Source organism: Oryx dammah, unplaced genomic scaffold (genome assembly GCF_014754425.2).
Source record: "Oryx dammah isolate SB20612 unplaced genomic scaffold, SCBI_Odam_1.1 HiC_scaffold_1, whole genome shotgun sequence".
Lineage (NCBI taxonomy): Eukaryota > Metazoa > Chordata > Mammalia > Artiodactyla > Bovidae > Oryx > Oryx dammah.
This window is the reverse complement of record NW_024070185.1, coordinates 1,487,488-1,512,090: the sequence shown is the minus strand read 5'-3', so window position 1 is coordinate 1,512,090 and position 24,603 is coordinate 1,487,488. Positions and strand designations below refer to the sequence as shown.

Genomic DNA, 24,603 nt, shown 5'->3' with positions numbered 1-24,603 from the left:
TTGAATAAAGCTTACAACAATTCTGCTTCCTCCGATAGATACTGTGGCACTTAAACAGAGGAGGAAGCTTAATGAATACATGCTCAGCATCCTTTTTTCATTTCATTAACCATGTACCACCCCAACTCTTCTATACCATATTGACTCATTTTTCCTTACTCAGATTATTTCTGTTACCTAGATTGCTGCCTATTTTCATGTTTTTACCTCTTGAAATAATTTTTAATCATCCTTCAAAATTTTTAAATTTCCTTTATCAGTAAAGGTTTTGAGTCATGGATATGAGGTACCTTACCCAGATCCACTTACGCATGCATTTGTAATAAGATGGAAAATAAGTTATTCCTTTTTTTCTTGTCAGGATAAAAAGGAGTTTATTTCTTTTTAGCCTGTTTTAATGTCCGTATTTCACTTTCCAAATTTCTAATTTTTGCTATGTATTTGTGGCTTATACAATAGTTATGTTAATCATTCCTTTACTCTTAATCTAGATTAGTGTTCTACTAATTTTAAATGTTATAATTTTGGAACTCAATAGGTATTGTCTGTTTAATTTGTCTAAAATAGAATATGCACGTGTAAATTCTTAATAATGTTTAATGAAGGGAATGACTGTAAAGAAGCTCATTGATTTTTTTTCCTTTATCCCTCAGGACCTTGTACACATATATAATTTGTGTTCACAGTTCAGTACTGTTTTACTACATCAGTGGGGGATAAGAATATGAGTATGAATTCTTCTTTTTGGTATATATTAAGTAGTAAATGGAAATGCATGTGAAAAATGAAGACAGTATAGATTACTAAATATTATAAGGAATCATAGAATCAATTATAAGCTAGTTTTGTCCTCTGTTAATAAGGTATTTTACTATATAGTCAACAAAAACAAAACCAGGAACTGACTGTGGCTCAGATCATGAACTCCTTTTTGCAAAATTCAGACGTAAATTGAAGAACGTAGAGAAAACCACTAGGCCATTCAGGTGTGACCAAAATCTGATCCGTTAAAGTCATACAGTGGAAGTTGCAAATAGAGTCAAGGGATTAAATCTGATGGAGTCCCTGAAGAACTATGAATGGCGGTTCATAACACTATACACGAGGCGGTGATCAAAACCATCTCCGTGAGAAAGAAATACAAAAAGGCAAAATGGTTGTCTGAGGAGGCCTTACAAATAGCTGAGAAAAAAAGAGAAGTGAAAGGTAAAGGAGAAAAGGAAAGATATATCCATCTGGATGTAGAGTTCCAAAGAATAGGAAGGAGAAATAAGAAAGCCTTCCTCAGTGATCAATGCAAACAAATAGAGGAAAACAATAGAATGGGAAAGACTGGAGATCTCTGCAAGAAAATTAGAGATACCAAGGGAACATTTCATGCAAATATGAACACAATAAAGTACAGAAATGGTATGTACCTAACAGAAGCAGAAGATAATAAGAGGTGGCAAGAATATACAGAAGAACTATATTAAAAAGATCTTCATGACCCAGGTAACCACGATGGTGTGATCAGTCACCTAGAGCCAGACATCCTAGAAGGCGAAGTCAAGTGGGCCTTAGGAAACATCACTACGAACAACACTAGTGGAGGTGATGGAATTCCAGTTGAGCTATTTCAAATCCTGAAAGATAATACTGTGAAAGTGCTGCACTCAGTATGCCAGCAAATTTGGAAAACTCAGCAGTGGCCACAGGACTGGAAAAGGTCAGTTTTCATTTCGATCCCAAAGAAAGACAATGCCAAAGAATATTCAGACTACTACAGAATTGTACTCATTTTACACGCTAGCAAGGTAATGCTAAAAATTCTCCAAGCAAGACTCCAACAGTACATGAATCAAGAACTTGCAGATGTTCAAGCTGGATTTAGAAAAGGCAGAGGAACCAGAGATCAAATTGCCAACATCCATTGGATCATAATAAAAGCAAGAGAATTCCAGAAAAACATCTGCTTCATTGACTATCCCAAAGCCTTTGACTGTGTGGATCATAACAAACTATGGAAAATTCTGAAAGAGATGGGAATACCAGACCACCTTACCTGCCTCCTGAGAACCTGTGTGCAGGTCAAGAAGCAGCAGTTAGAACCAGATGTGGAACAATGGACAGGTTCAAAATTGGGAAAGGAGTACGTCAAGGCTGTGTATTATCACCGTGCTTATTTAACATATATACAGAGAACATCATGCGAAATGCTAGGCTGGTTGAAGCACAGGCTAGGATCAAGATAGCTGAGAGGAATATCAACAGCCTCAAAGATGCAGATGACACTACCCTTATGGCAGAAAGTGAAGAGGAATTAAAGAGCCTCTTGATGAAGGTGAAAGAGGAGAATGAAAACGCTGGCTTAAAACTCAGCATTCAGAAAACTAAGATCATGGCATCCGGTCCCATCACTTCATTGCAAATAGATGGGGGAACAATGGAAACAGTGACAGACTTTATTTTCTTGGGCTCCAAAATCACTGCAGAAGGTGACTGCAGCCATGAAATTGAAAGATTTATTCTCCTTAGAAGAAAAGCTATGACCGACCTAGACAGCATATTAAAAATCAGAGACATTACTTTTCTGACAAAGGTCCATCTAGTCAAATCTTTGGTTTTTACAGTGGTCATATGTGGATATAAGATTTGGAGTGTAAGAAGGCCAAGCACTGAAGAATTGATGCTTTTGAACTGTGGTGTTGGAGAAGACTCTTGACAGTCCTTTGAACTGCATGGAGATCAAACCAATCAATCCTAAAGGAAATCAGTTCTGAATATTCATTGGAAGGACTGATGCTGAAGTAGAAGCTCCAGTACTTTGGCCACCTGATGCAAAGAGCCGACTCATTGGAAAAGACCCTGATGCTGGGAAAGATTGAAGGCAGGAGGAGGAGAGGACGACAGAGGATGAGATGGTTGGATGGCATCACCAACTCAATAGACATGAGTTTGAGCAAGCTCTGGGAGTAGGTGAAGGACAGGGAAGCCTGGCCTGCTGTAGTCTGTGGGATTGCAAAGAGCTAGACACAACTGAGTGACTGAAAACAACAAAATTGCTTTGATAGATTTTTATATGTTGGACATATCCTGCATTCCTGAAATTCTGTTCTATACATTTTGTATCTTCAGAGACAGATACATTATTGGTAATAGTTGATACTCAATGATAAATAAATGAGAAGAAAAAAGAAATAATAGTAAGCAAAAATCACTACAGGTCTTAAGTTTGTGATTGAAAGCAATGGATTATGTGTACCTGATCATTTAAACTAGTTTAGGAAAAGCCATTCAATAAAGCAGAACTTAAATAGATTATATAAGTAAATAAAATAGATCTATATATACATAAATGGTGTGAATATTCTTTTAATCAAAGCTGTTATGTGTGTGGCCATGTTCTTACTAAAATAATTTGTTTCTGCTAAAGTATTTGAATTATTTGATTCAGTGCATCAGATCAGTCAGTGAATATAAATTATCGTATGTCCGTTAAAAGGCCCACACTGACAGACATTGGACATACTATCTTAGGATGGGAAATCAAACATAAAAATGTTATCGATGTTTTATTTATGTAAAGGTTAAAAGATGATGTCAGTTCAGTCATGATACAAAGCAGAGATTCTGTCTAATTGTATGCAGTGGTGTAAGCATCCAGGACTCCTCACAAGAGCCTTATCAGTAGACACAGTTTCAGGTGACATGTCTGTGTATCATACTCTTTGAAAGTTTATCTGCCCTCTTTAGGCCCTGCTGCTGCTGCTAAGTCGCTTCAGTCGTGTCCAACTCTGTGCGACCCCAGAGATGGCAGCCCACCAGGCTCCCCCGTCCCTGGGATTCTCCAGGCAAGAACACTGGAGTGGGTTGCCATTTCCTTTCTCCAATGCATGAAAGTGAAAAGTGAAAGCAAAGTCGCTCAGTCATGTCTGACTTCTAGCGACCCCGTGGACTGCAGCCTACCAGGCTCCTCCGTCCATGGGATTTTCCAGGCAAGAGTACTGGAGTGGGGTGCCACTGCCTTCTCCGGTGTGTCATACTCTGAAAGATTATCTGCCCTCTTTAGGCCCAGTCTTATATAAATGGGGCTGTAACAGACCAGAATACAGCCTTGCCTATATATATGAAGGACATTTTCCTAGCCACAGCAATCAGAGAAGAAAAAGAAATAAAAGGAATCCAAATTGGAAGAGAACTAAAACTGTCAATGTTTATGGATGATATGGTACTATACATAGAAAGTCCTAAAGACACTACCAAAAAACTCCTAGAGTTCATCAGAGAATTTGCTCAAGTTTCAGAATACAATTAGTAACCAGGAAAGGCTCTTAATCAGGTATAGAGATGATCTAATCCTAGAAGATTCCGGTGGTGAAATTTCACAAGAATCTGTTTTGAGCACTACATAAGTTAAGTGAATCTTAGGCCATTATCGTCCATAGCTTTATGGTGAGTCATTTAAAATTTTTACAGCTTAATTTCACATTTCAAATTTTTATATATCTCAGTACAATTGATCCTTGAGCAATATAGGAGTTAATCTGCTTATACTTACAGTCATCCCTCCATTCTGAGGTTCCCCTGCATCTGTGGATTCAACCAACTATGGACATGTTATTTAGTTGCTCAGTCGTGTTAGATTCTTTGCAACCCCATGGACTGCAGCACGCCAGGCTTCCCAGTCCTTCACCATCTCCCAGAGTTTGCTCAAACTCATGTGCATTGAGTCAGTGATCGCCATCCAACCACAGGATGCCACAGGTAGTCCTGTAGTATTTACTATTGCAAAATACTCATAATAAATGGACCAGTGTGGTTCAAACTTGTGGTCAATGGTCAATTGTAATTGTTAACATATAAAAGAAATGACTGGGGTATGAAAATCAGAAATGTTTATTGGAAGAGAGAAGGCATTATTTCATGTATTTTTCTGAACATAATTATGGTTCTAGACACATGGTCCTACACTATAGGAAGTTGGTGCGCTTTCATAGCCAGTATCCAAGATGCACAGCCAGTAACTTCCTGATCTTTCTTTCTTACTTACAAATTACTGCAGTTGATACTATGCAGTGAGTTCTCTGTAAATGGGGAGTTGGTTTTATTTATTTTGCATCTTTCTTGCTTAGCACACAGTAACAGGCATAATATTTATTAGATGTTCAAAATGTTACTGACTTTTTTAAAAAATTATGAAAGTACAATACATTTACAGGAGACTTGGAAAATACAGAACAAAGTTCCATATGCGTGTGTGCATGCTCAGTTGTCTCTGACTCTTTGTGACCCCAGGGACTATAACCTGCCAGACTCCTCTGTCCATGAGATTTTCCAGGCAAGAATAAGTGAGTTATTTCCTTCTCTCGGGGATCTTCCTGACCCAGGGATCAAACCTCCATCTCCTGTGTCTCCTGCATTGCAGGCATGTTCATTACCACTGAGCCATCAGGGAAGCCCCATAAAACATACTGTTTTAACCATATTTAACTGCACAGTTCTGTGCAACTAAGTACTTTCATGTTGTTGTGCAACTCTCACCATCATCCATCTCCTTAATTTTTACCTTCCTAAACTGAAAGTCTGTCCCCATTTAACACTAACTCCTAACCCCCAACCCCTGATTGGGGGTTGGGGTACTTGCTGATTCTGTGATTTTGACTATTCTCAGTACCTTGAAATGTTACTGATATTTTTTCATTGTTGTCTAAGCCCAACATGTTTACATTCTTTTGTAGTTGTCAGAGAAAGTTATAGAAACATAATCAGAAAAGATTGAAACAAATAAATGTGCTTTTAGATTTTTCCCCTAATCTGTCCATTTTACTTTTTAATAGTTATGACATACAAGGAATTCAGATTTCACTTTTTACCCTAATTTTTAAAATTCATACAAACTTTTCATTATTTCTGATGACCTCTGAAATTGCTACTTTGCAGCTTTAATCTTACTTTTCTACTGATCAATATATTTGATGCAGAGTTCTGAAATAAGCTTAACTACTTGGAAACTGGAGAGTCTTCTATACGTATGCTCTGAAATAATTTTATGTGTCTATAAGTAGCATAGATTAAATAAACACAAAAGAAGACTTGTTAAGATTTGGTATAGTAGGGTAGATTTTGCCCCTTTTAAAAATAATAGTGACTGATTTAGGTAGCTGATTCTGATATGTGTGTAGCTATTGATTCATTAAATAGGAAGACTTGACTTCATATCAGCCTTCATATTTTGCAGATATTTCTAAAGAAAATATTTCCCTGTAATTTTACACTTTTTGTAATATTTGATGTTCAGAATTTTTAGTTTTGCTGTTTGTCCAAATTCTTCAGGCAGAAGGGCCAGCCATCTATGGAAAGAGCAAAACAAGTAGAAGAGTTTCTACAGCGAAGACGGGAAGCAAAGCAGAACAAAGCTCGGGCCGAGGGGCATATGGTAGGATTTTGTTTTTGAGATTTTTGAACATAGTATTCAGAGTGAAGGACTGAAACAAGGTAGGTATAAATGACAGGAGTCACCATCCTTTACAAACACTACATCTGAACATTTGCAGAGTATTAAACCTCTCTTTGTACAATTTCTTTTATGCCAAGTGTGAAGTTCTGTTGTTGCCTTAGTTAATTGAAAGTTCATAGTTGCATTCTTCCTTTTAAAAGAGTCAGAGTAGGTATAGCAACCCAGATATTTAGGTTAAATAAGTTTCCTATATTGCTTTTTTTGGTCCTAGATGCTTTTTGTTTTAAATACTTTAGCAAAGAATTGTAGAAGAAAAATGAGAAATAAACATTTGGATAAATATACATGTAACTATGCATTTACTCAAAAGCAAATTAGGACCAAATGTATTTTAAAGCCTCTAATTATTCAGTCAGGTAACTGAATAAGTCATGTATTCAAGAAAATACGAACAGTTTTTAAATGATCATTTTAGTAGATGTTGGTTTTGACATGCAGAGGTACACAATGCCTTTTCACCTTTTGTCCACAGAACAAATGGTGATTGTTTCTGTCAGCTTAGCACCCCGTGAAGGAGCACACTTATGTAGGAAATAGGTCAATTGTATAGTTAAATGTTTTTTTATACTTACATCTACTATAAGTTCATAAGTAACATCATTATGAGTTAATATAATTATTCTAATTTAAGATATTTTTTCTTTGAAATAATATTATTGAAAAATAGTAAATTTTTTAATGATTACCCTTTATATTTTTAACACCCATCAGCTTGTTTTTCTAGTATCTGGAATTAATCTGTATTTGTATCCTTTCTGTGGACAGAAGAGAACCTGCTTTATTTTCCCTTGCCCCATTTCTCCCATGTTAACAGCATCTGGAATTTTAGTTACAGATATTAATTAGAAATATTTTCAAACAATTATTAGACCTAGCAAGATGTACACATTTCTCACCTCAGAACTGTTTTTTACATCTACTGTCCTCCCCTGAGTTTATCGTCTTCATGATGGAGACAACTCTTGGAACGTTTCAGAGAGAAATTGTCCCAGATTTGTTGGAAATGTACTTATTTTGTCTTCACACTTAAATGTTAATATGTAGTAATGGTCTACTGGTGAATATGCTTAGCATTTATATGTCTGAAAAAAATTTTGCCTTCTTTTTTGAAAAATATTTTTTCTGAAAATAGTGTTATACATTGAGAGTTCTTTCTCTGTCCGTTCTTTAATATGTTTCTCCACTTACATCCTGGCAGTCTGTTCTGACCAGAAGTCTGCTGGCATTCTTACGTTTTCCTCAGTGTTTGATGTGTCTTTTCCTCTAATGGCTTTTAACATTTCCTCTTTATCACTGGAAGTGAATTGATTATGATGTAGCTTGGTATACTTTTCTTCATGTTTATTGTGTTGGGGGTTCATTGAGCTTCATGGATTTGTAGGTTTATAATATTTATTAGATTTGGAAAAATTCAGCCATTATTTCTTCAAAAAAATTTTTTTTTGTTCTCCTCTTCTTTTTCCTCTGGGTTTTCAGCACCTGTACGTCAGCTTACTGATGCTCTGTTCATCTCTTTTTGGTCCTTTTCCAATGTTTCATTTTGGGTAGCTTCTGTTGCTAAATCTTCAAGTTCACTAGGCTTTTTGTTTGCTTTTTGCAATCTACTCTCCTTTTAATCTCATCCAGACATGTATTTTTAAGATACTTTTTTTTTCTCTTAAAGTTTATTTGGGTCATTTGTATACTTTCCATGTCTGTCTTTATAATACTTATACTTTTCTCTCCTTTCTTGAACATGTGGAATGTAATTATTATAACCTTCTTATTCACTTTGTCTACTAATTCTGCCCTCTTTGTCATTTCTGAGTCTGTTGGCTATTTTTCTCCTCATTTTGGTCATCTTTTCCTGCTTCTTTACCCACCTGGTAATTTGCGGTTGGATGCCAGGCACTGTGTATTTTATCTTGGATTGTTTGTATTTAACTGTGTGGCGGCTTTACTCTGGGGTGCAGTGTTGTTAGTTAAAGATAGTTTGAGTCTTTCAGGGCTTGCCTCTAAGCTTTCCTGGGCAGGTGGAGCACAGCCGTTGATCTAGGACTCACTTGGCTGCACCACTGAGGCAGTGCCCTTGTGCTGTGATGCTGTGTTGGTGTCCTCCAGTGCTCTGTTGACTTGAAGGCCTTTCCAGTCTGGCTGTTGGAAGCGTGGTGTGTTCCCAGCCCTCAGTGAGCCTGAGGAATTGGTGTTTTGCTCAGTCGCTCATTTGTGTCCGACTCTTTGTGACCCCACGGACTGTAGCCCACCAGGCTCCCCTGTCCATGGGGATTCTCCAGACAAGAATACTGGAGTGGGTTGCCATGCCCTCCTCCAGGGATCTTCTGAACCCAGGTCTCCTGCATTGCAGGCCAATTCTTTACCATCTGAGCCACCAGGGAAGCCCAGGAACACTTCAGTGGGTAGCCTATTCTTTCTCCAGGGTCTCTTCCTGATCCAGGATTTGGTGAGGTCAGGCTAATTGTGACTCCAAGGAAACCTCTGCAGCTTCCAGCAGTCTTTTCCTGCAGATGCTAGTGTTCCTCCACCTCCCACACTCTGACTGCCCTTTCCTTGGCTCAGAGACCCCCTCTCCCTGTGCTGCAGCCTGGAAATGGGCAGTGACTGAGCTTACCTCACTTGTTCTCCTCTCACAAGGATCACTGTCTTGTGCTGCCTGTTTGCCCATGTTTGAAAGTCATTGTTTCATATGCTTTGTCCAGTCTTTCCTTGTTGAAGGTGGGAGGGCTCATCTGGTCTGTGTTACCGACTGCAGGTGAAGTCTTGGGTGGTGGTTTGCTGGATGAAGAATCTAGGTTGCAGGCTCCCCTCAGACCACATTAAAGCTGCTGCCTTATCCTCATCTCACTGTGACTTGTGAGCATGGTGACGATGTTCTCTGTGCTCCTCTGTAAGGGATTTTCATCTCTGAAAGCATTGTTGGACTGTTTGTTTCTACCTTTCATATTCTGAAATAATCACTTGAGTATTTATCAGTTTGTTTTTTTAATTGACCTGACTTGATGCTAATCAGATGCTCTCAGTCTGAACACTCATCTTCAGTTCTGGGACATTCTCAGTTACCATTTCTTCAGGTATTGCTTCTTCTCCTTTTTCTCCTTGACAAAGCTCCTGTTTAATGAATAGATTGGAACCTCTGCCTCAAATGTCTTTTTTTCTGTTCTTCTGTTTCTTTTTTTAATCCCTTCCTCCCTTCTTACTGTTTTGGAAGGATTCCTAGCCCAAATTTCAGCTCATAACACATTCTTTCATTTTGCCTGCTCTGCTCGTCAGCCTATCCAATGAGATTCTCTTAACTTTAGCAACTTGTATTTTCATGTCCATGAAGCTACTTAGTTTTCCTTGAAAGCTCCCTGATCATGTGCTCATTTCTCTTGTATAGTACTCTAGGTATTGTAGGGTCTTGTTCTTGGTGCTCTCTTGGCAGTGTCAGCGTCTTCAGTGTTTAAGTCTGTGTCCTGCTTCATGGTACTGGTGTTCCTTGCACGGTTGGTGTTCTTGCCCATGTATGGGGCTCTCTGTTTCACTCTTCATTGCCTCTGTTTGGGTAGGCTCCTGGCAAGATGGTACATGCTATTCTGCCCAGTCCTCTGCCCAGTTTTCCGTCAGAGTAGACACCAGGTGGGATACATTGCTGTTCTGCCAAGCAAATCCCTGGCAGCTTATTTTCTGGGCTTTGGAGAGCCCTTTCCTTCCTGGTGTCACCAGTCACCTGGAGCACTGGCCTGGCCTTTCCCTCCAACTCTCTTGTCATTAGTGTCTTCAGGGAGCTGCTGGGGCCAGGCGAGCTCTTCTGGAAGCATGTCGCTACTGGCCCCTTCGCACCCCCACGCTGAGGCCTCAGCCCACATGCTGTGCTCGTGTCACTTGTCATCATAAACCCATTTTTGTACTTGTCTCACCTCTGGGTTCCTTCCATTCTTGGGACTGCCCAGAGTTCTGCTTGTTTTTGAGTGCTGATATGCATTTACTTAACACAGCAACTTCTCTAATCTAGAATTTTGCAGGAAGAGAGGCCATGGTGTCATTCTTTCATCTTACAGTCAGAAATTATTATTTTCATTTTGTTGTGTTATTTTTTTTAAATGTGCTTTAGGGACTTCCTTGACGGTCCAGTGGTTAAGACTTAATGCTATCACTGCAGGGGACGCAGGCTCAATCCCTGGTCCGGGAGCTAAGACCCCACATGCTACCTGGCCAATTAATAAATAAATGCATTCAACTAAATCTTTTAAAAAATTTTGCTTTAGAGATAAGTGATTTTTATATGACTTTTCAAGATTCATTTTTTTAAGCTATTTAGAATTTCTTCGTTCCCTAGGTGACAATGTATATACATACATAAAACTTTAGAAAAGTGAAGAATTTTTACTTTTTGGTGTATTTGGGTGTATACATTGTATATTACTTGTTTTATTCACTAATTAACAAAGGCAGTGTGTTAAACATCTTGGGGACAGTAGGTTAATTAACTGATTGAAGACTACTTAATTAAAGCTTAACCAGACATAGTTTGTTTCTGGAGTAGTTTAGAGTCTCGAGTTAGACAAGAATATGTACACTGGAGACCGAGCCAGAGAACTAGAAGCAAGGCCTGAGTGGGGAGAAAAGGTCTCACAGATTTTAAGTTCTAAATTGAAATGTTTTTATGATGAGATAGAGGGCCTGTTTAAAATTGATCTCTCCTTTTCTATGCTTTGTGACAAGTTACTATAAACCAAGGAGCCTGAGAGCAACAGAGATTTATGACCCACTGTTTCTCCAGGCCAGGACTCTGGCACATTGTGATCGTCCTCTGCCCCTCGTCTCCTGAAGCCCAGGTAGCAGTGTCAGCGGCTGTGCCTTCATGGTGCCAGCAGGCTGTCCCTCCCTCTGCTGTGGTAATCAGGCCTCCGCTATCGGAGAGATTGACTGAGACCATGCTCAGTTGTTTGCCACATAGCCCCTTCATCTCAGCAGCAAAGAACTCCATGTGCCTCAACTCCCCGCCTCCTGCTTCTTCAACCAGCCAGGGAAACTCCGCATTTAATGGTCAACCCACTGTTTTAATGCCACTCATCCCATTTAATGTGACTCAGTCCTGGGGGTACACCCCATCGTATTCCCAGCCCTGGGGATCATCTGTGCAGGGCTTGCAATCCTGGGGAGTGGGTGAATGTCAGGAAACCTTGGGAGCCTTCTCCAAGTCCTGCCCTCCATGGTCCATTTGCCTTTGACTTTAGAGAGTGTGTCAGGGACAGCAGATGAGGTAAAGTGGAGGAGCTGACTTTAGCAACATACTTGAGGGAGAGCACTACCCAGGAGTCCAGACAGAGGTGTGTAAAAAATTGGTTTATTAACATGAAATTTAAATACAGTGATATTCACCAGTGTTAGGTGTGTGTCTGGATGAGTGCTGACAAGAGTATGTAGTCATATAATCCCTGCCACAGTCACGGGATAGTGCTGTTCCATCATTTCTTAAAAGCTTCCTCCTCTTACCATCAGGAAAAAAAAAATTGAATGTGATATGATGGATGACAACTAAACTTAACATAGTGATCCTTTCTCAGTGTACGTGTATATTAAATTATTTTGTGCACCTTAAACTAATGATGTTATATGGCAATTGTATCTCAATAAAACCAGGCTTCCCTGGTGACTCAGATGGTAAAGAATCCACTTACAAATGCGGGAGACCTGAGTTCATTTCCTGGGTTGGGAAGTTCCCCTGGAGAAGGAAATGTCATCCTGCTCCAGTATTTTGGCCTGGAGAATCCCATGGACAGAGTAACCTGGCAGACTACAGTCCATGGGGTCGCAAAGAGTCGGACGCGACTTAGCAACTACACACACATCTCAGCTAAACAGGAGGAAGAAGCTTCCTCCTGCCTCTTTGCAGTCAGTCTGCTGCCAGCCATAGGCTGTGCTCTTGTTTCTTCTAGAATTTCATATAGAAATATCTTACAGTATATAGGGTTTTGGGGTGGTGTGTATCCTTAGTTCTTTTTTATTCCTAAGTCATATTCCATCATGTGAATATACCTGAAATTGTTTATTCAATCCTCAGTTGATGGACATTTGTGTGGTTTCTAAAAGAGATGGTTTGAAAACTCTTGGGAGTCACTGAACTGACTAGCCCATGCTCCTGGGAGCCCTTCTTTCTGAGTTGGCATATCCCTCTCTATTATGTGTAACTAAGTTAGTAGTTTCTAACTACACTCAGGTTTCTGAACACTGCTGGAGAAAGTGACAGCTGTGATGGCTAGTGTTAGATGGGTTTATGGCCTCTGGTTTCAGCAGAAGTGTGGTCCTTTTCAGCGCTTTGTTAAATCTCCATGGTCAGCAGCCTCTCCCCTTGTCCATTTGCTCAATGATTTCATCCTTCTTCCTTCTCTGTGAAGATAATCATTACAGAGAAAGTTGGCTTATGAACCCCACATTTCATCAGATTTTTCTGCCTCCATACTTAAAAGTGAAGTGAAAGTCGCTCAGTCGTGTCCGACTCTTTGCGGCCCCATGAACTATACAACCCATGGAATTATCTAGGCCAGAATACTGGAGTGGGTAGCTTTTCCCTTCTCCAGGGTATCTTCCCAACCCAGGGATTGAACCTAGGTCTCCCACATTGCAGGTGGATTCTTTACCAGTTGAGCCACAAGGGAAATCCAAGAATACTGGAGTGGGTAGACTAACGCTTCTCTAGCAGATCTTCCCAACCCAGGAATCAAACCAGGGCCTCCTGCATTGCAGGCAGATTCTTTACCAACTGAGCTGTCAGAGCTATCCCTCCATACTTATAAATTTATCTACAATTGTACCCAGTATTTCCTTATTTTCTCCAGTCTGAGAGGAGGATATAATTTCTTCCGTTCAAAAGTAATCTTCCCATTCCATCCTACTTGATGATTATAATGCTACTAACTGTTGACATTGGTCAATTTACTAGGTGCATACTATGCCAAAGAATGCTCGAACGTGAACGTGAAGTCACTCAGTCATGTCCAACTGTGACCCCATGGTCTGTAGCCATGTACCAGGCTCCTCAGCCCATGGGATTTTCAAGGCAAGAATAACTGGAGTGGGTTGCCATTTCCTTCTCCAGAAGAATGCTCAAACTGCCACACAATTGCACTCATCTCACATGCTAGTAAAGTAATGCTGAAAATTCTCCAAACCAGGTTTCAAAAGTACATGAACTGTGAACTTCCAGATATTCAAGCTGGTTTTAGAAAAGGCAGGGGAACCAGAGATCAAACTGCCAACATCCGATGGATCATAGAAAAAGGAAGAGAGTTCCAGAAAAACATCTACTTCTGCTTTGTTGACTATGCCAAAGCCTTCGACTGTGTGGATTATCACAAACTGTGGAAAATTCTGAAAGAGATGGGAATATCAGACCACCTGACCTGCCTCTTGAGAAGTCATGCAGGTCAGGAAGCAACAATTAGAACTGGACATGGAACAACAGACTGGTTCCAAATCAGGAAAGAAGTACATCAAGGCTGTATATTGTCACGCTGCTTATTTAACTTAGGTGCAGAGTACATCATGAGAAATGCTGGGCTGGATGAAGCACAAGCTGGAATCAAGATTGCCGGAAGAAATATCAATAACCTCAGATAATGTAGATGACACCACCCTTATGGCAGAAAGCGAAGAACTAAAGAGCGTCTTGATGATAGTGAAAGAGGAGACTGAAAAAGTTGGCTTAAAACTCAACATTCAGAAAACTAAGATCATGGCATCTGGTCCCATCACTTCATGGCAAATAGATGAGGAAACAGAGGAAACAGAGAAAGACTTTATTTTGGGGGGCTCCAAAATCACTGCAGATGGTGATTACAGCCATGAAATTAAAAGACCCTTGCTCCTTGGAAGAAAAGTTATAACCAAGCTAGACAGCATATTAAAAAGCAGAGACATTACTTTGCCAACAAAGGTCTGTCTAGTCAATGCTATGGTTTTTCCAGTGGTCATGTGTGGATGTGAGAGTTGGATTATAAAGAAAGCTGAGTGGCGAAGAATTGATACTTTTGAACTGTGGTGTTGGAGAAGACTCTTGAAAGTCCCTTGGACTGCAAGGAGATCCAACCAGTCCATCCTAAAGGAACTCAGTCCTGAATATTCATTGAAAGGACTGATGCTGAAGCTGAAACTCCAATACTTTGGCCACCTGATGTAAAGAACTGACTCATTGGAAAAGACCCTGATGCTGGGAAAGACTGAAGGCGGGAGGAGAAGGGGACAATAGAGGATGAGATGGTTGGATGGCATCACCATCTCAATGGACATGAGTTTGAGTAAACTCTGGGAGTTGGTGATGGACAGGGAAGCTGGCATGCTGCAGTCCATGGGGTCGCAAAGAGTAGGACACGACTGAGTGACTGAGCTGAACTGAACTAAACTACTATATGTCAGGCATAGTTTTGAGTTCTCTACCTGTATTAACTCACTTCTCACAACAGCGCCCTGAGGTGGGTTCTGTAGTGTTCCCGTCTTACATCTCCCTGAGGCAGAAGTAGAGAAGGTAACATGACAGTTTCGGTTTTACAGTGACTGAATGGTAGATTCCGTGTTTAAATGCCACAGTCTGACTGTAGAACCCATGCTTTCATGGCTTTATTTTTCTGTGCCATACTGTCCCTTTACTTGAGGATCCTCCTTACTCCATCACTTGTTTCCTCTCTCTCCTGATCATTTCTTCCTTGGTACCCTCCCATAGCCTATAAATAGATTCATGTTTCTCACATTCCTGCTCCTTCCTCCTCTTCATAGCCGGCCCCTCAAAGGAATGAAGCACCGTTCTTCATTGTTGCTCACCCGATATTCAGAATCCTGTTGATATAGAAGTTATCACTGTCCATCTTCTCAGATATAATATTTTCAGTCTTTATCTTACTTGACCTTTCTGTGACATTTGGTCTCATGAGTTACTGCTTCTAAATTTTTCACTACCTTCTCTGGTACCAAATTCACCTTGTTTTTCTTTTTTTCTTAATATCTTTTCCTACAGGCTTCTTTTCCGCTCACTTTTTAAGGCTGATATTTTCTGGGGTGTTCTGTCCTTGGTTGTTTTCTCACTATAAATAATACCCTGTGGTGATCTCATTCTACAAGGGACCAGTGACTTCACAGTCTGTCTCAGTTACTCAGACTACTCTTCTAACTTCTATCCAGTCTAGCTGCCTTCTGGACATCATTTCCTATGTGTTTCATTGGCACCTTATTTTTTAAATTTCCTTTTATTATTTAATGTATAATACAATAACTTTCTTATACCACTTTCTTACAATTTTTTTTATAATACAATAACTTTCCTTTTATTATTTAAATTATAATACAATAATGGGTTTGCCTTGTGACTCAGCTGGTAAAGAATCTGTCTGCAGTGTGGGAGACCTGGGTTCAATCCCTGGATTGGGAAGATCCCCTGGAGAAGGGCAAGGCTACCCACTCCAGTATTCTGGCCTGGAGAATTCCATGGACTGTATAGTCCATGGGGCCGCAGAGTCGGATATGACTGAGCAACTTTCACTTTCACAATAACTTCAACTTTATTTTTCTTCTCCAGTTCTATGAATTTTAGCACAAGTATAAATTCACGTACCCACCACCATAGTCAGGATATAGAAGAGTTCCATCATCCCAAAACTTTTGGTGTCTCTCAGCATAGTCATGCTGTCCCTACACCATCAACAGCCTGGCAGCTACTGTCTGTTCTCCATGACTACAGTGTTGTCTTTTCAAGAATATCTTATGTGGTATATATGTGTGGTATCAGTTCAGCTCAGTTCAGTCACTCAGTTGTGTCCAACTTTGCAACCCCATGGACTGCAGCCAGGCTTCCCTGTCCATCACCAACTGCCGCAGCTTGCTCAAACCCATGGCCATCAAGTCAGTGATGCCATCCAACCATCTCATCCTCTGTCATCCCCTTCGCCTGCCTTTAATCTTTCCCAGCATCAGGGTCTTTTCCATTGAGTTAGTTCTTCGCACCAGATGGCCAAAGTATTGGAGTTTTCAGCTTCAGCATCAGTCCTTCCAACGAATATTCAGGACTGATTTCCTTTAGGATGGACTGGTTGGATCTCCTTGCAGTCCAAGGGACTCTCAAGAGTCTTCTCCAACACCACAGTTCAAAAGCATCAATTCTTCAGTGCTCAGCTGTCTTTATAGTCCAACTCTCACATCCATATGTGACTACTGGAAAAACCATAGCTTTGACTAGATGGACCTTTGTTGGCAAAGTAATGTCTCTGCTTTTTAATATGCTGTCTAGGTTGCTCATAACTTTTCTTCCAAGGAGCAAGCGTCTTTTAATTTCATGGCTGTAATCACCATCTGCAGTGTTTTTGGAGCCCCAAAAAATAAAGTCTGTCACCGTTTCCCTTGTTTGGAAAGTATGAAAAGGCAAAAAGATATGTATGGTATACATAATGATATATAAACCTTATTGATTGACTTCTTTCACTCACCTTAATCATTTTCATCCAAGCTGTTGCATTTATCAGTAACTTTTTCTTTTATTTTTGAGCGATTTCCATTGTATGGATGTACTATGGTTTGTTTATTCATTCACTCATTGAGGGACATTTGGTTTGTTTCTAGTTTTTGATGCTTGTATCATTCATTTACAAGTTTTTAGACAAGTGTTAAGTTTTTATTGGGTAAATACCCAGGAATGGGTTTACTGAATCATATGGTACGTGTATATTTAACTTGGGTTTTCAAAAAAGTCAAACCATTTGCTGGAGTACTTGTACCATTTTACCTTCCTACCAGGAGTAAACAAGAGTTTACTCTTTACAAGAGTAAAGGGTTCCAGTTGCTTTGCATCCTCATCAGCATTGGGCATTGTCACAATGTTTTTATTTTGGCCATCTAATTATGTATAGGGGTATCTCACTGTGGTTTAATGTGCATTTCTCAAAATGTTAATGATGTTGAATTCCTTTTCATGTTCTTATTTGTTATCCTTATATCCTCTGTAGAGAACTGTCTGAATAATTTGTTGATGTTGATTGATTGTTATTTGTTTAGCTTTGAGTATTCTTTATATTCTGGATAAGTCTTTTATTTGTTAAGTAACTTGCTAGTATTTTCTCCTAAGTGGTAGTTTGCCTTATCATTCTCTTAACAGTATTTTTCACAGAACAAAAAGTATTAACTTTGATAAAGTGTTTTCAGATTTCTGGTTTATGGATCATGCTTTTGCTATTGTATCTAAAAACTTTCTGCCTATCTCACAGTCGTAAAGACTTGCTCCTACTTTAAAAAAACTTTTTTATAGTTCTACTTTTAACCTTTAGCTGTATGATCCATGAAGGATGAATGTTTCCATCTAAAAAATAGAAAATGTTTTTATTATGGTAAAATACCCAAAACATACAATTTTCTGTCTTAATCATTTAAAAATACACAATTCGGTAGCATGAGGTACATTCACAGTGTTATCTTCTTTCTGCTTGGTTTCTGTTTATTTTGCTCTTTTCTGATTTTTCAAGGTTATAGCTTAAATAGCTGAGGATGAGACATTTCCTCTTTTCTAATTTTGGTAGTAGATGCTATAAATTTCCCTCTAAGCACTGCGTTAATTTCACCCACAAATTTTGCTGTGTTCTGTTTTCATTTTCATTCAGATCAGAATTCATTCTGATTTCCCTTGAAATTTCTCTTTGGCCTGTGAATTACTTAGAAATGAGTTGTTTAATTTCCACTTGTTTGGACGTTTTCCTACTTTTGCCTGTAACTGTTTCCCAGTTGTATTTTATGATCAGAGGACATACTTTGTCGAACTTCAGTCATTTTACATTTGTTAGGATTCATACTTTGACCTAGGATATGATCTATTTTCATGAATATTCCACATACACTTGAAAAAAATATGTACTCTGCTGTCATTGGGTGGAGTGCTGTGTGTTTCAGTTAGACATTGCTTTTCGGTACTTCTTCATTAATGCTGGCACTATGCCAATATAATGTTTGATACTAAGGTAGGAGAGTTGAAGTCTTCAAATATAATTGTAGATTTATCTGTTTCTCCTTTCAGTTCTGCAAGGTTTTCCTTTCTATTTTTTTTTAAGCATTTGCACATTTAGAATTATTGGGGTTTTTGGTGAATTGACTTTTTTTTAATCAAAATATAATCTTTTTGTTCCTTGTATTAGGCTTTTGTTTTTTTGTTTTTCTGTATAACAAATTAGTATAATTTCGTGGCTTTTAACAGAGCAAAATTGAACACAATGCTCATCTGCTTAGAGTTACTCAATGGTTGTCTAGTGTTTATAGGGTAAATTACACCTGGGTAGCTTCCCACGAGGCTTCTATCCTTTGTCTTTCTTATTGTTCTTGATTCTCCTGTTCCCTTCTTCATCCCTTACACTTCAGCATTACCAGACTTTGCAGTTCCCTGGTGGCACTGTTTCTAGTTTTTGCCTGAGATTCCATCTCGCTTATTTTCGTGGAGAGAGCTCATGGTTCCTTTCTGTTGCCTTGTTGATTTGTGTGCTGTGGCTGAGGTGTGGTGGAGATTCCAGGGCAAGAGTAAACATGCTTTTACTGCCACTCTGTTGGTTTCCTGCTTAGGAAGCGATGGTGGTTAACTGTAGAAACAGTTACTGTTACTTTGTGCAGCATCTTAGTTTACCTAAAGTTTTCTGATTCTGTGACCTTGTGTATCTTCATAGAGTAGACACTCCGTTATTGCTGTGAGAAAACTATTGATCCTGTGCTGCAGGTCTGTACTGCACATTTATGTTGCACGGGCTGAAACAGGGAAAAATGGTCTCTCCGCAAGTTCATCAGCTCTGATGATATGAGCTAGGGAGTCTTGAGGAGAGGCATGTGGCAGACATCTCAGGGAGACCTTTGCAAGCTGCTCTGAAAACAGTCAGGAACCTGGGACCCGACTCGCATGAGGCGCAGTCAGTCAACCCTGCATCTCATCCAAGAAACCCTCCTTAGCCCAGCAGTCTTGATGCTGGAAAGAGCTGCTTAATGTAAATCCCCACATTTTGTAGTAAAGAGAGGAAAAAAAGCTTGTTTGGGATTTTACCTTGAAAAATGCAATTTAAAAAATAATTTTGTCTTATATTTATCAGAATTTTGTATATATTTGGAAGTCTATATTCTGAAAGTAACTTGAGAAGGATTATAATTTTTCAGATAAAATTTTATAATGAGTAATATATGTTTTTTATCAAATCCAAGTTACAATTATAAGGCATAGTGTTATATATGATTAAAAGAGAAAAAGTTGCTGATTTAACTTGATACAGTGGTTTTTATCACTTAAAGTTTTTGTTTTATACTTGTTGAAATAATTCTTGGATTTTTTTTTTATTATATTGAGCATTCGTAAAAAGGAAAATGAATAAAATAAATTGGTAAAGGTGTTCATTCCTAAATCTACTTTATTCATAATTTGTTTCTCCAGTCATTCCTTTTTAAAATTAGGGTCATTGCTGTTCACGTTTTCCCAAATATTAAACTCTGTACCACCACGTGCACTGAGATTTCATCATTTCTTAAGAGGACCCATATTTTGTTTCCGGTATTTTCTTTCAAGAGTCAATAAGTTTTGGTGCTGGTGCTTTTTTGCTGTCATCAGAGGGAATCAGTGGAAGGTCTTCAGTAACTACTAGACTCCTGTTTCCTCTTGGACAAGCCACTAAGTTAATTTTTCACTTGAAACTGAGGAATTAAGGTTGCCCATTTATAACAGTAAGAAAGAAGAAAACTAATAAAGTTCATAGGTTTACACCTATGTTATAACTGCTGCCTGGCCCACAGTTTATAAGATTATAACAGATCATGAAGATACCATTGATTATAAGATGCATCCCATTTCAGAGATGTTAAAATGTGAAAATTTTTCATGTTAGGATTGATGAAAAATGGTGTACCCTTCACTTCAAAATTTCTGTATGGTTTACATTTATAACTGTATTATGAAAGAAGGCGATTTTTTTTACAAAAATGGTTGAGATTTTAGCAGTTCTCCAAAGATCATTTCTGAATTTTTTAATTCCAGTAATATTTTGAATGACCAACATCATAATTCCTTGCAGTTTTTAAAAATTCACATAACTTATTCAACCACTTAGTATTTGTAGATGGTTTTTCCTGTAACTTGAACTATTTTCCAGTGTCTTTATCATTATTTTCATGAAATCCTTTCATCTTTGGCAAATTTTATAATTTCCTTTGTCAGTCAGTTTGTATTAGACATGCATTATATTGTCAGATATGAATGGGAAAGACTAGACAACTCTTCAAGAAAATTAGTGATACCAAGGGAACATTTCATGAAAAGATGGCCACAATAAAGGACAGAAATGGTATGGACCTAACAGAAGCAGAAGATATTAAGAAGAGGTTGACACAAATACACAGAAGAGCTATATGAAAAATATCTTCATGGCCCAGATAATCACAATGGTGTGATCACTCACCTAGAGCCAGGCATCCTGGAATGTGAAGTCAAGTGGGCCTTAGAAAGCATCACTATGAACAAAGCTAGTGGAGGTGATGGAATTCCAGTTGACCTGTTTCAGATCCTGAAAGATGATGCTGTGAAAGTGCTGCACTCAATATGCCAGCAAATCTGGAAAACTCAGCAGTGGCCACAGGACTGGAAAAGGTCAGTTTTCATTCCAATCCCTAAGAAAGGCAATGCCAAAGAATGCTCAAACTACCACACAGTTGCACTCATCTCACGTTAGTAAAGTAATGCTTAAAATTCTCCAAGCCAGGCTTAAGCAATACGTGAACCATGAACTTCCAGATGTTCAAGCTGGATTTAGAAAAGGCAGAGGAACCAGAGATCAAATTGCCAATATCTGATGGATCATGGAAAAAGGAAGAGAGTTCCAGAAAAACATCTATTTCTGCTTTATTGACTATGCCAAAGCCTTTGACTATGTGGATCGCAATAAACTGTGGAAAATTCTGAAAGAGGTGGCAATACCAGACCACCTGACCTGCCTCTTGAGAAATCTGTTTGCAGGTCAGGAAGCAACAGTTAGAACTGTACATGGAACAACAGACTGATTCCAAATCAGGAAAGAAGTACATCAAGGCTGTATATTGTCACTCTGCTTATTTAACTTATATGCAGAGTACATCATGAGAAATACTGGGCTGGATGAAGCACAAGCTGGACCAAGATTGCCAGGAGAAATATCAATAACCTCAGATAATGCAGAGGACACCACCTTTATGGCAGAAAGCGAAGAAGAACTAAAGAGCCTCTTGATGAAAGTGAAAGAAGAGAGTGAAAAAGTTGGCTTAAAACTCAACATTCAGAAAACTAAGATCATGGCATCTGGTCCCATCACTTCATGGCAAATAGATGGGCAAAAAATGGAAACAGTGACAGACTTTATTTTCCTGGGCTCCAAAATCACTACTGATGGTGACTGAGTGACTGAACTGACTGACTGACTGGCTGATATTGTCAGATGTTTACAACGTTGAACAATCAAGGAGAGACTGATCAACAGAGACCTCGATGTGATGAATGAAGAGAAAGATATTATTTGGGGACTACATTCATAGTGGTCATTACTGCTTATTTGGGGGCTCTGACAGCATTCAGCATTCTAACTGCTGAGACTTTTACATAACAGCTATACCTACAGAACAGTACAGTGATGGTTATTTACTCTTCAAGAAAATATATTAATAACACTGATTTAAGGAAGCACATAAATATCTTTCCATTAAGAAATTAATGTTCATGACTTGTTTGTACAGTTTGAAAATGTATACACATTTACACTGTGGTTTATTCTCATAGCCAGTTGTAAAATGCCCATTTTGCTGAGAAACAGAAGCAGTTGTAAAGAGGTTGTGACAGATGCACATCTGAAACCTAATATGTGTTTCCTCAGACTAAATCAAACCTAAACAGTTAAGTTTTAAGTCTTAAAGATTAACCCTCTGAAGTTGTAAAATTGCTGTAAATTATTTGATCAGTACATTTTGTTAACTGCTTTATATTGGAATAATCATAGTGAATTACAACATTGTTTCTGTGGCAAAATGAAATCAAAATTTCTGCCCTGTGAACAAGCATTTGGAACATAAATAATTTTTAAGTTGAATTGTGATTTAAAGTAACCAGGTATTTCAGAGTAATTCCCTGTGTTTGTATGCGAATTCAAAATTTTCCCTTTTCATGTAATTTTAATAGAAAAAATGCAGGTTAAGGAAACTCTTAACAAGTAGGACCTCAAGCCAAGTGGTTTATCTTTCTCTGAATAGTATTCATAAAAATTAACTAAAGTTACTTAGAATCTAATCCTGACAGGAATTTTCTGGAGTGGGGATTTTGATTCCCAGGTCACAGGTTTTGAAACTGACTAAGAGTCATGAGTAGTTTGCCCAAGATCACTTGATATGTCTGGAGGCAGTGGGCAAACCCAGTATGTCTGACTTTCAAGATCATTCTTCCACGTATTTTGCTTTGCTCTTTGTTCCTTTTTAAATCTCATGTTAGTGTTTGCTTTACTTTAGGTAAAACTTGTGAACTCGATGATTTTGTAGTGCAGGGACAGCAAACATTTCCTGTAAAAGGGCAGATGGTAAGTGTTCTAGCCTTTGCAGCCCATATGCTGTCCTGAGTAACTGCTCAGCTCTGCGTGGCAGAGAAAACTTGAGCAAATGGGCAGAGCTGTGCTGGTGAAACCTTCAGGCAGCTGACTGGATGCGACCTGAGGATTGTAGTTTGCTCATTCTTGTTGTGGACTATCCTAACAGCAAATTAGTTCTTCATCACTAAGTTGTTTATTTTGAGAAGATATTTTTTTCAGCTCTTAAAAAAAAAATTCCTTCATTGTCCTGCTCAAATACAATTTTTGGTACATAAAAAAGAATATATTTAATATAGGTATAATTTATCAAGCAAAATAATAGACCCAGGAGGTAGAACACTAAGTTCAGTCTGTGTACTGTTCCATACTCTAGGGATTGGCAGGTATTTTCCTGTAAATATCTTAGTCTTTTCAAACCATAATATCTCTGTCATAACTACCAGCTCTGCATTGTCACATAGTAGTAACCATAGATACTATGTGAATGAATGAGCCTGGCTGAGCTCCAACATAATTTTACTTAGGGACTGAAATTTGGATTTCATATCATTTTCATATGGTCATGAAATACTTTTGTTTTTTTTGACCATTTTTAAATGTGCAAAACCATTCTTAGTGTATAAAACATAAAAACATAGGTGGCAAGCTGGATTTGACCTGTAAGCCGTAGTTTGACAACCTCTGTTCCAGAGTTTGTCTCTGGGATTGCTGTAAAGACTAAAACATAGTCTTATGGTAATTCTGGAACCTTGGTGCACAGTTGAACCTTGAACAATGTGGGGATGAGGGCACTGACTCTCCTTGCAGCTGAAAACCTGCAGGTAACTTAAACCTGTGCTCTGTATACATGATTCCTCCAAATCAGGTCTGCAGTTCAGCATCCATGCATGAACTCAACAACCGCAGGTTGTGTGGGACTGTAGTGTGTTTACTATTGAAAAACATCTTTGTTTCAGTGGACCCACCCATAGTTCACATCCACAGTGGTTAAAGGTCAACTGTACTAGTCTGTTTTTTTAATATATTTTTTAAAAATTTATGTACATATTTAACGTTTATATATTTGATAAATAAATACAAATTTAAAGGCATAACCTAAATATATTTATGATTCTAGAGATTTTTAAATTTTATAAACTCATATATTAAAGTACATATATATAATCACATATGATATAAAACTGGAGGAGGAAATGGCAACCCACTCCAGTGTTCTTGCCTGGAGAATCCCAGGGACAGGGAAGCCTGGTGGGCTGCTGTCTATGGGGTCGCACAGAGTCAGACATGACTGAAGCGACTTAGCAGTAGCAGTACTAGACTTACCGTGGAGTATATTGTAGTATCCTCACTACTAAAAAATAACTTCTCCACTCTTCTAGGACCCACTTTTTTCTGCTCTTCCCTCTAAATACAGTAACACTCTGGAAATCACCTCTCATATATTTCATGAACTGAGTGTTGGACATGCCTGCAGTCCAGATCCACCATGGAAGTGAAAGTGAAGTCGCTCAGTCATGTCCGACTCTTTGCAAC

General features: G+C 38.7%; 1 protein-coding gene across 7 annotated transcripts in view; it reads left to right on the top strand.

The window, feature by feature from the left end:
* NEK1 (NIMA related kinase 1) overlaps nucleotides 1–24,603 on the top strand; it is a 128,293-nt gene that overhangs the window by 55,499 nt on the left and 48,191 nt on the right. For all 7 annotated transcript variants that reach the window (XM_040227648.1, XM_040227670.1, XM_040227460.1 and 4 more), the window contains one exon: nucleotides 6,316–6,418. In XM_040227648.1, the coding sequence (XP_040083582.1) occupies nucleotides 6,316–6,418 (103 nt within the window). The remainder of the gene's footprint in view (nucleotides 1–6,315; nucleotides 6,419–24,603) is intronic.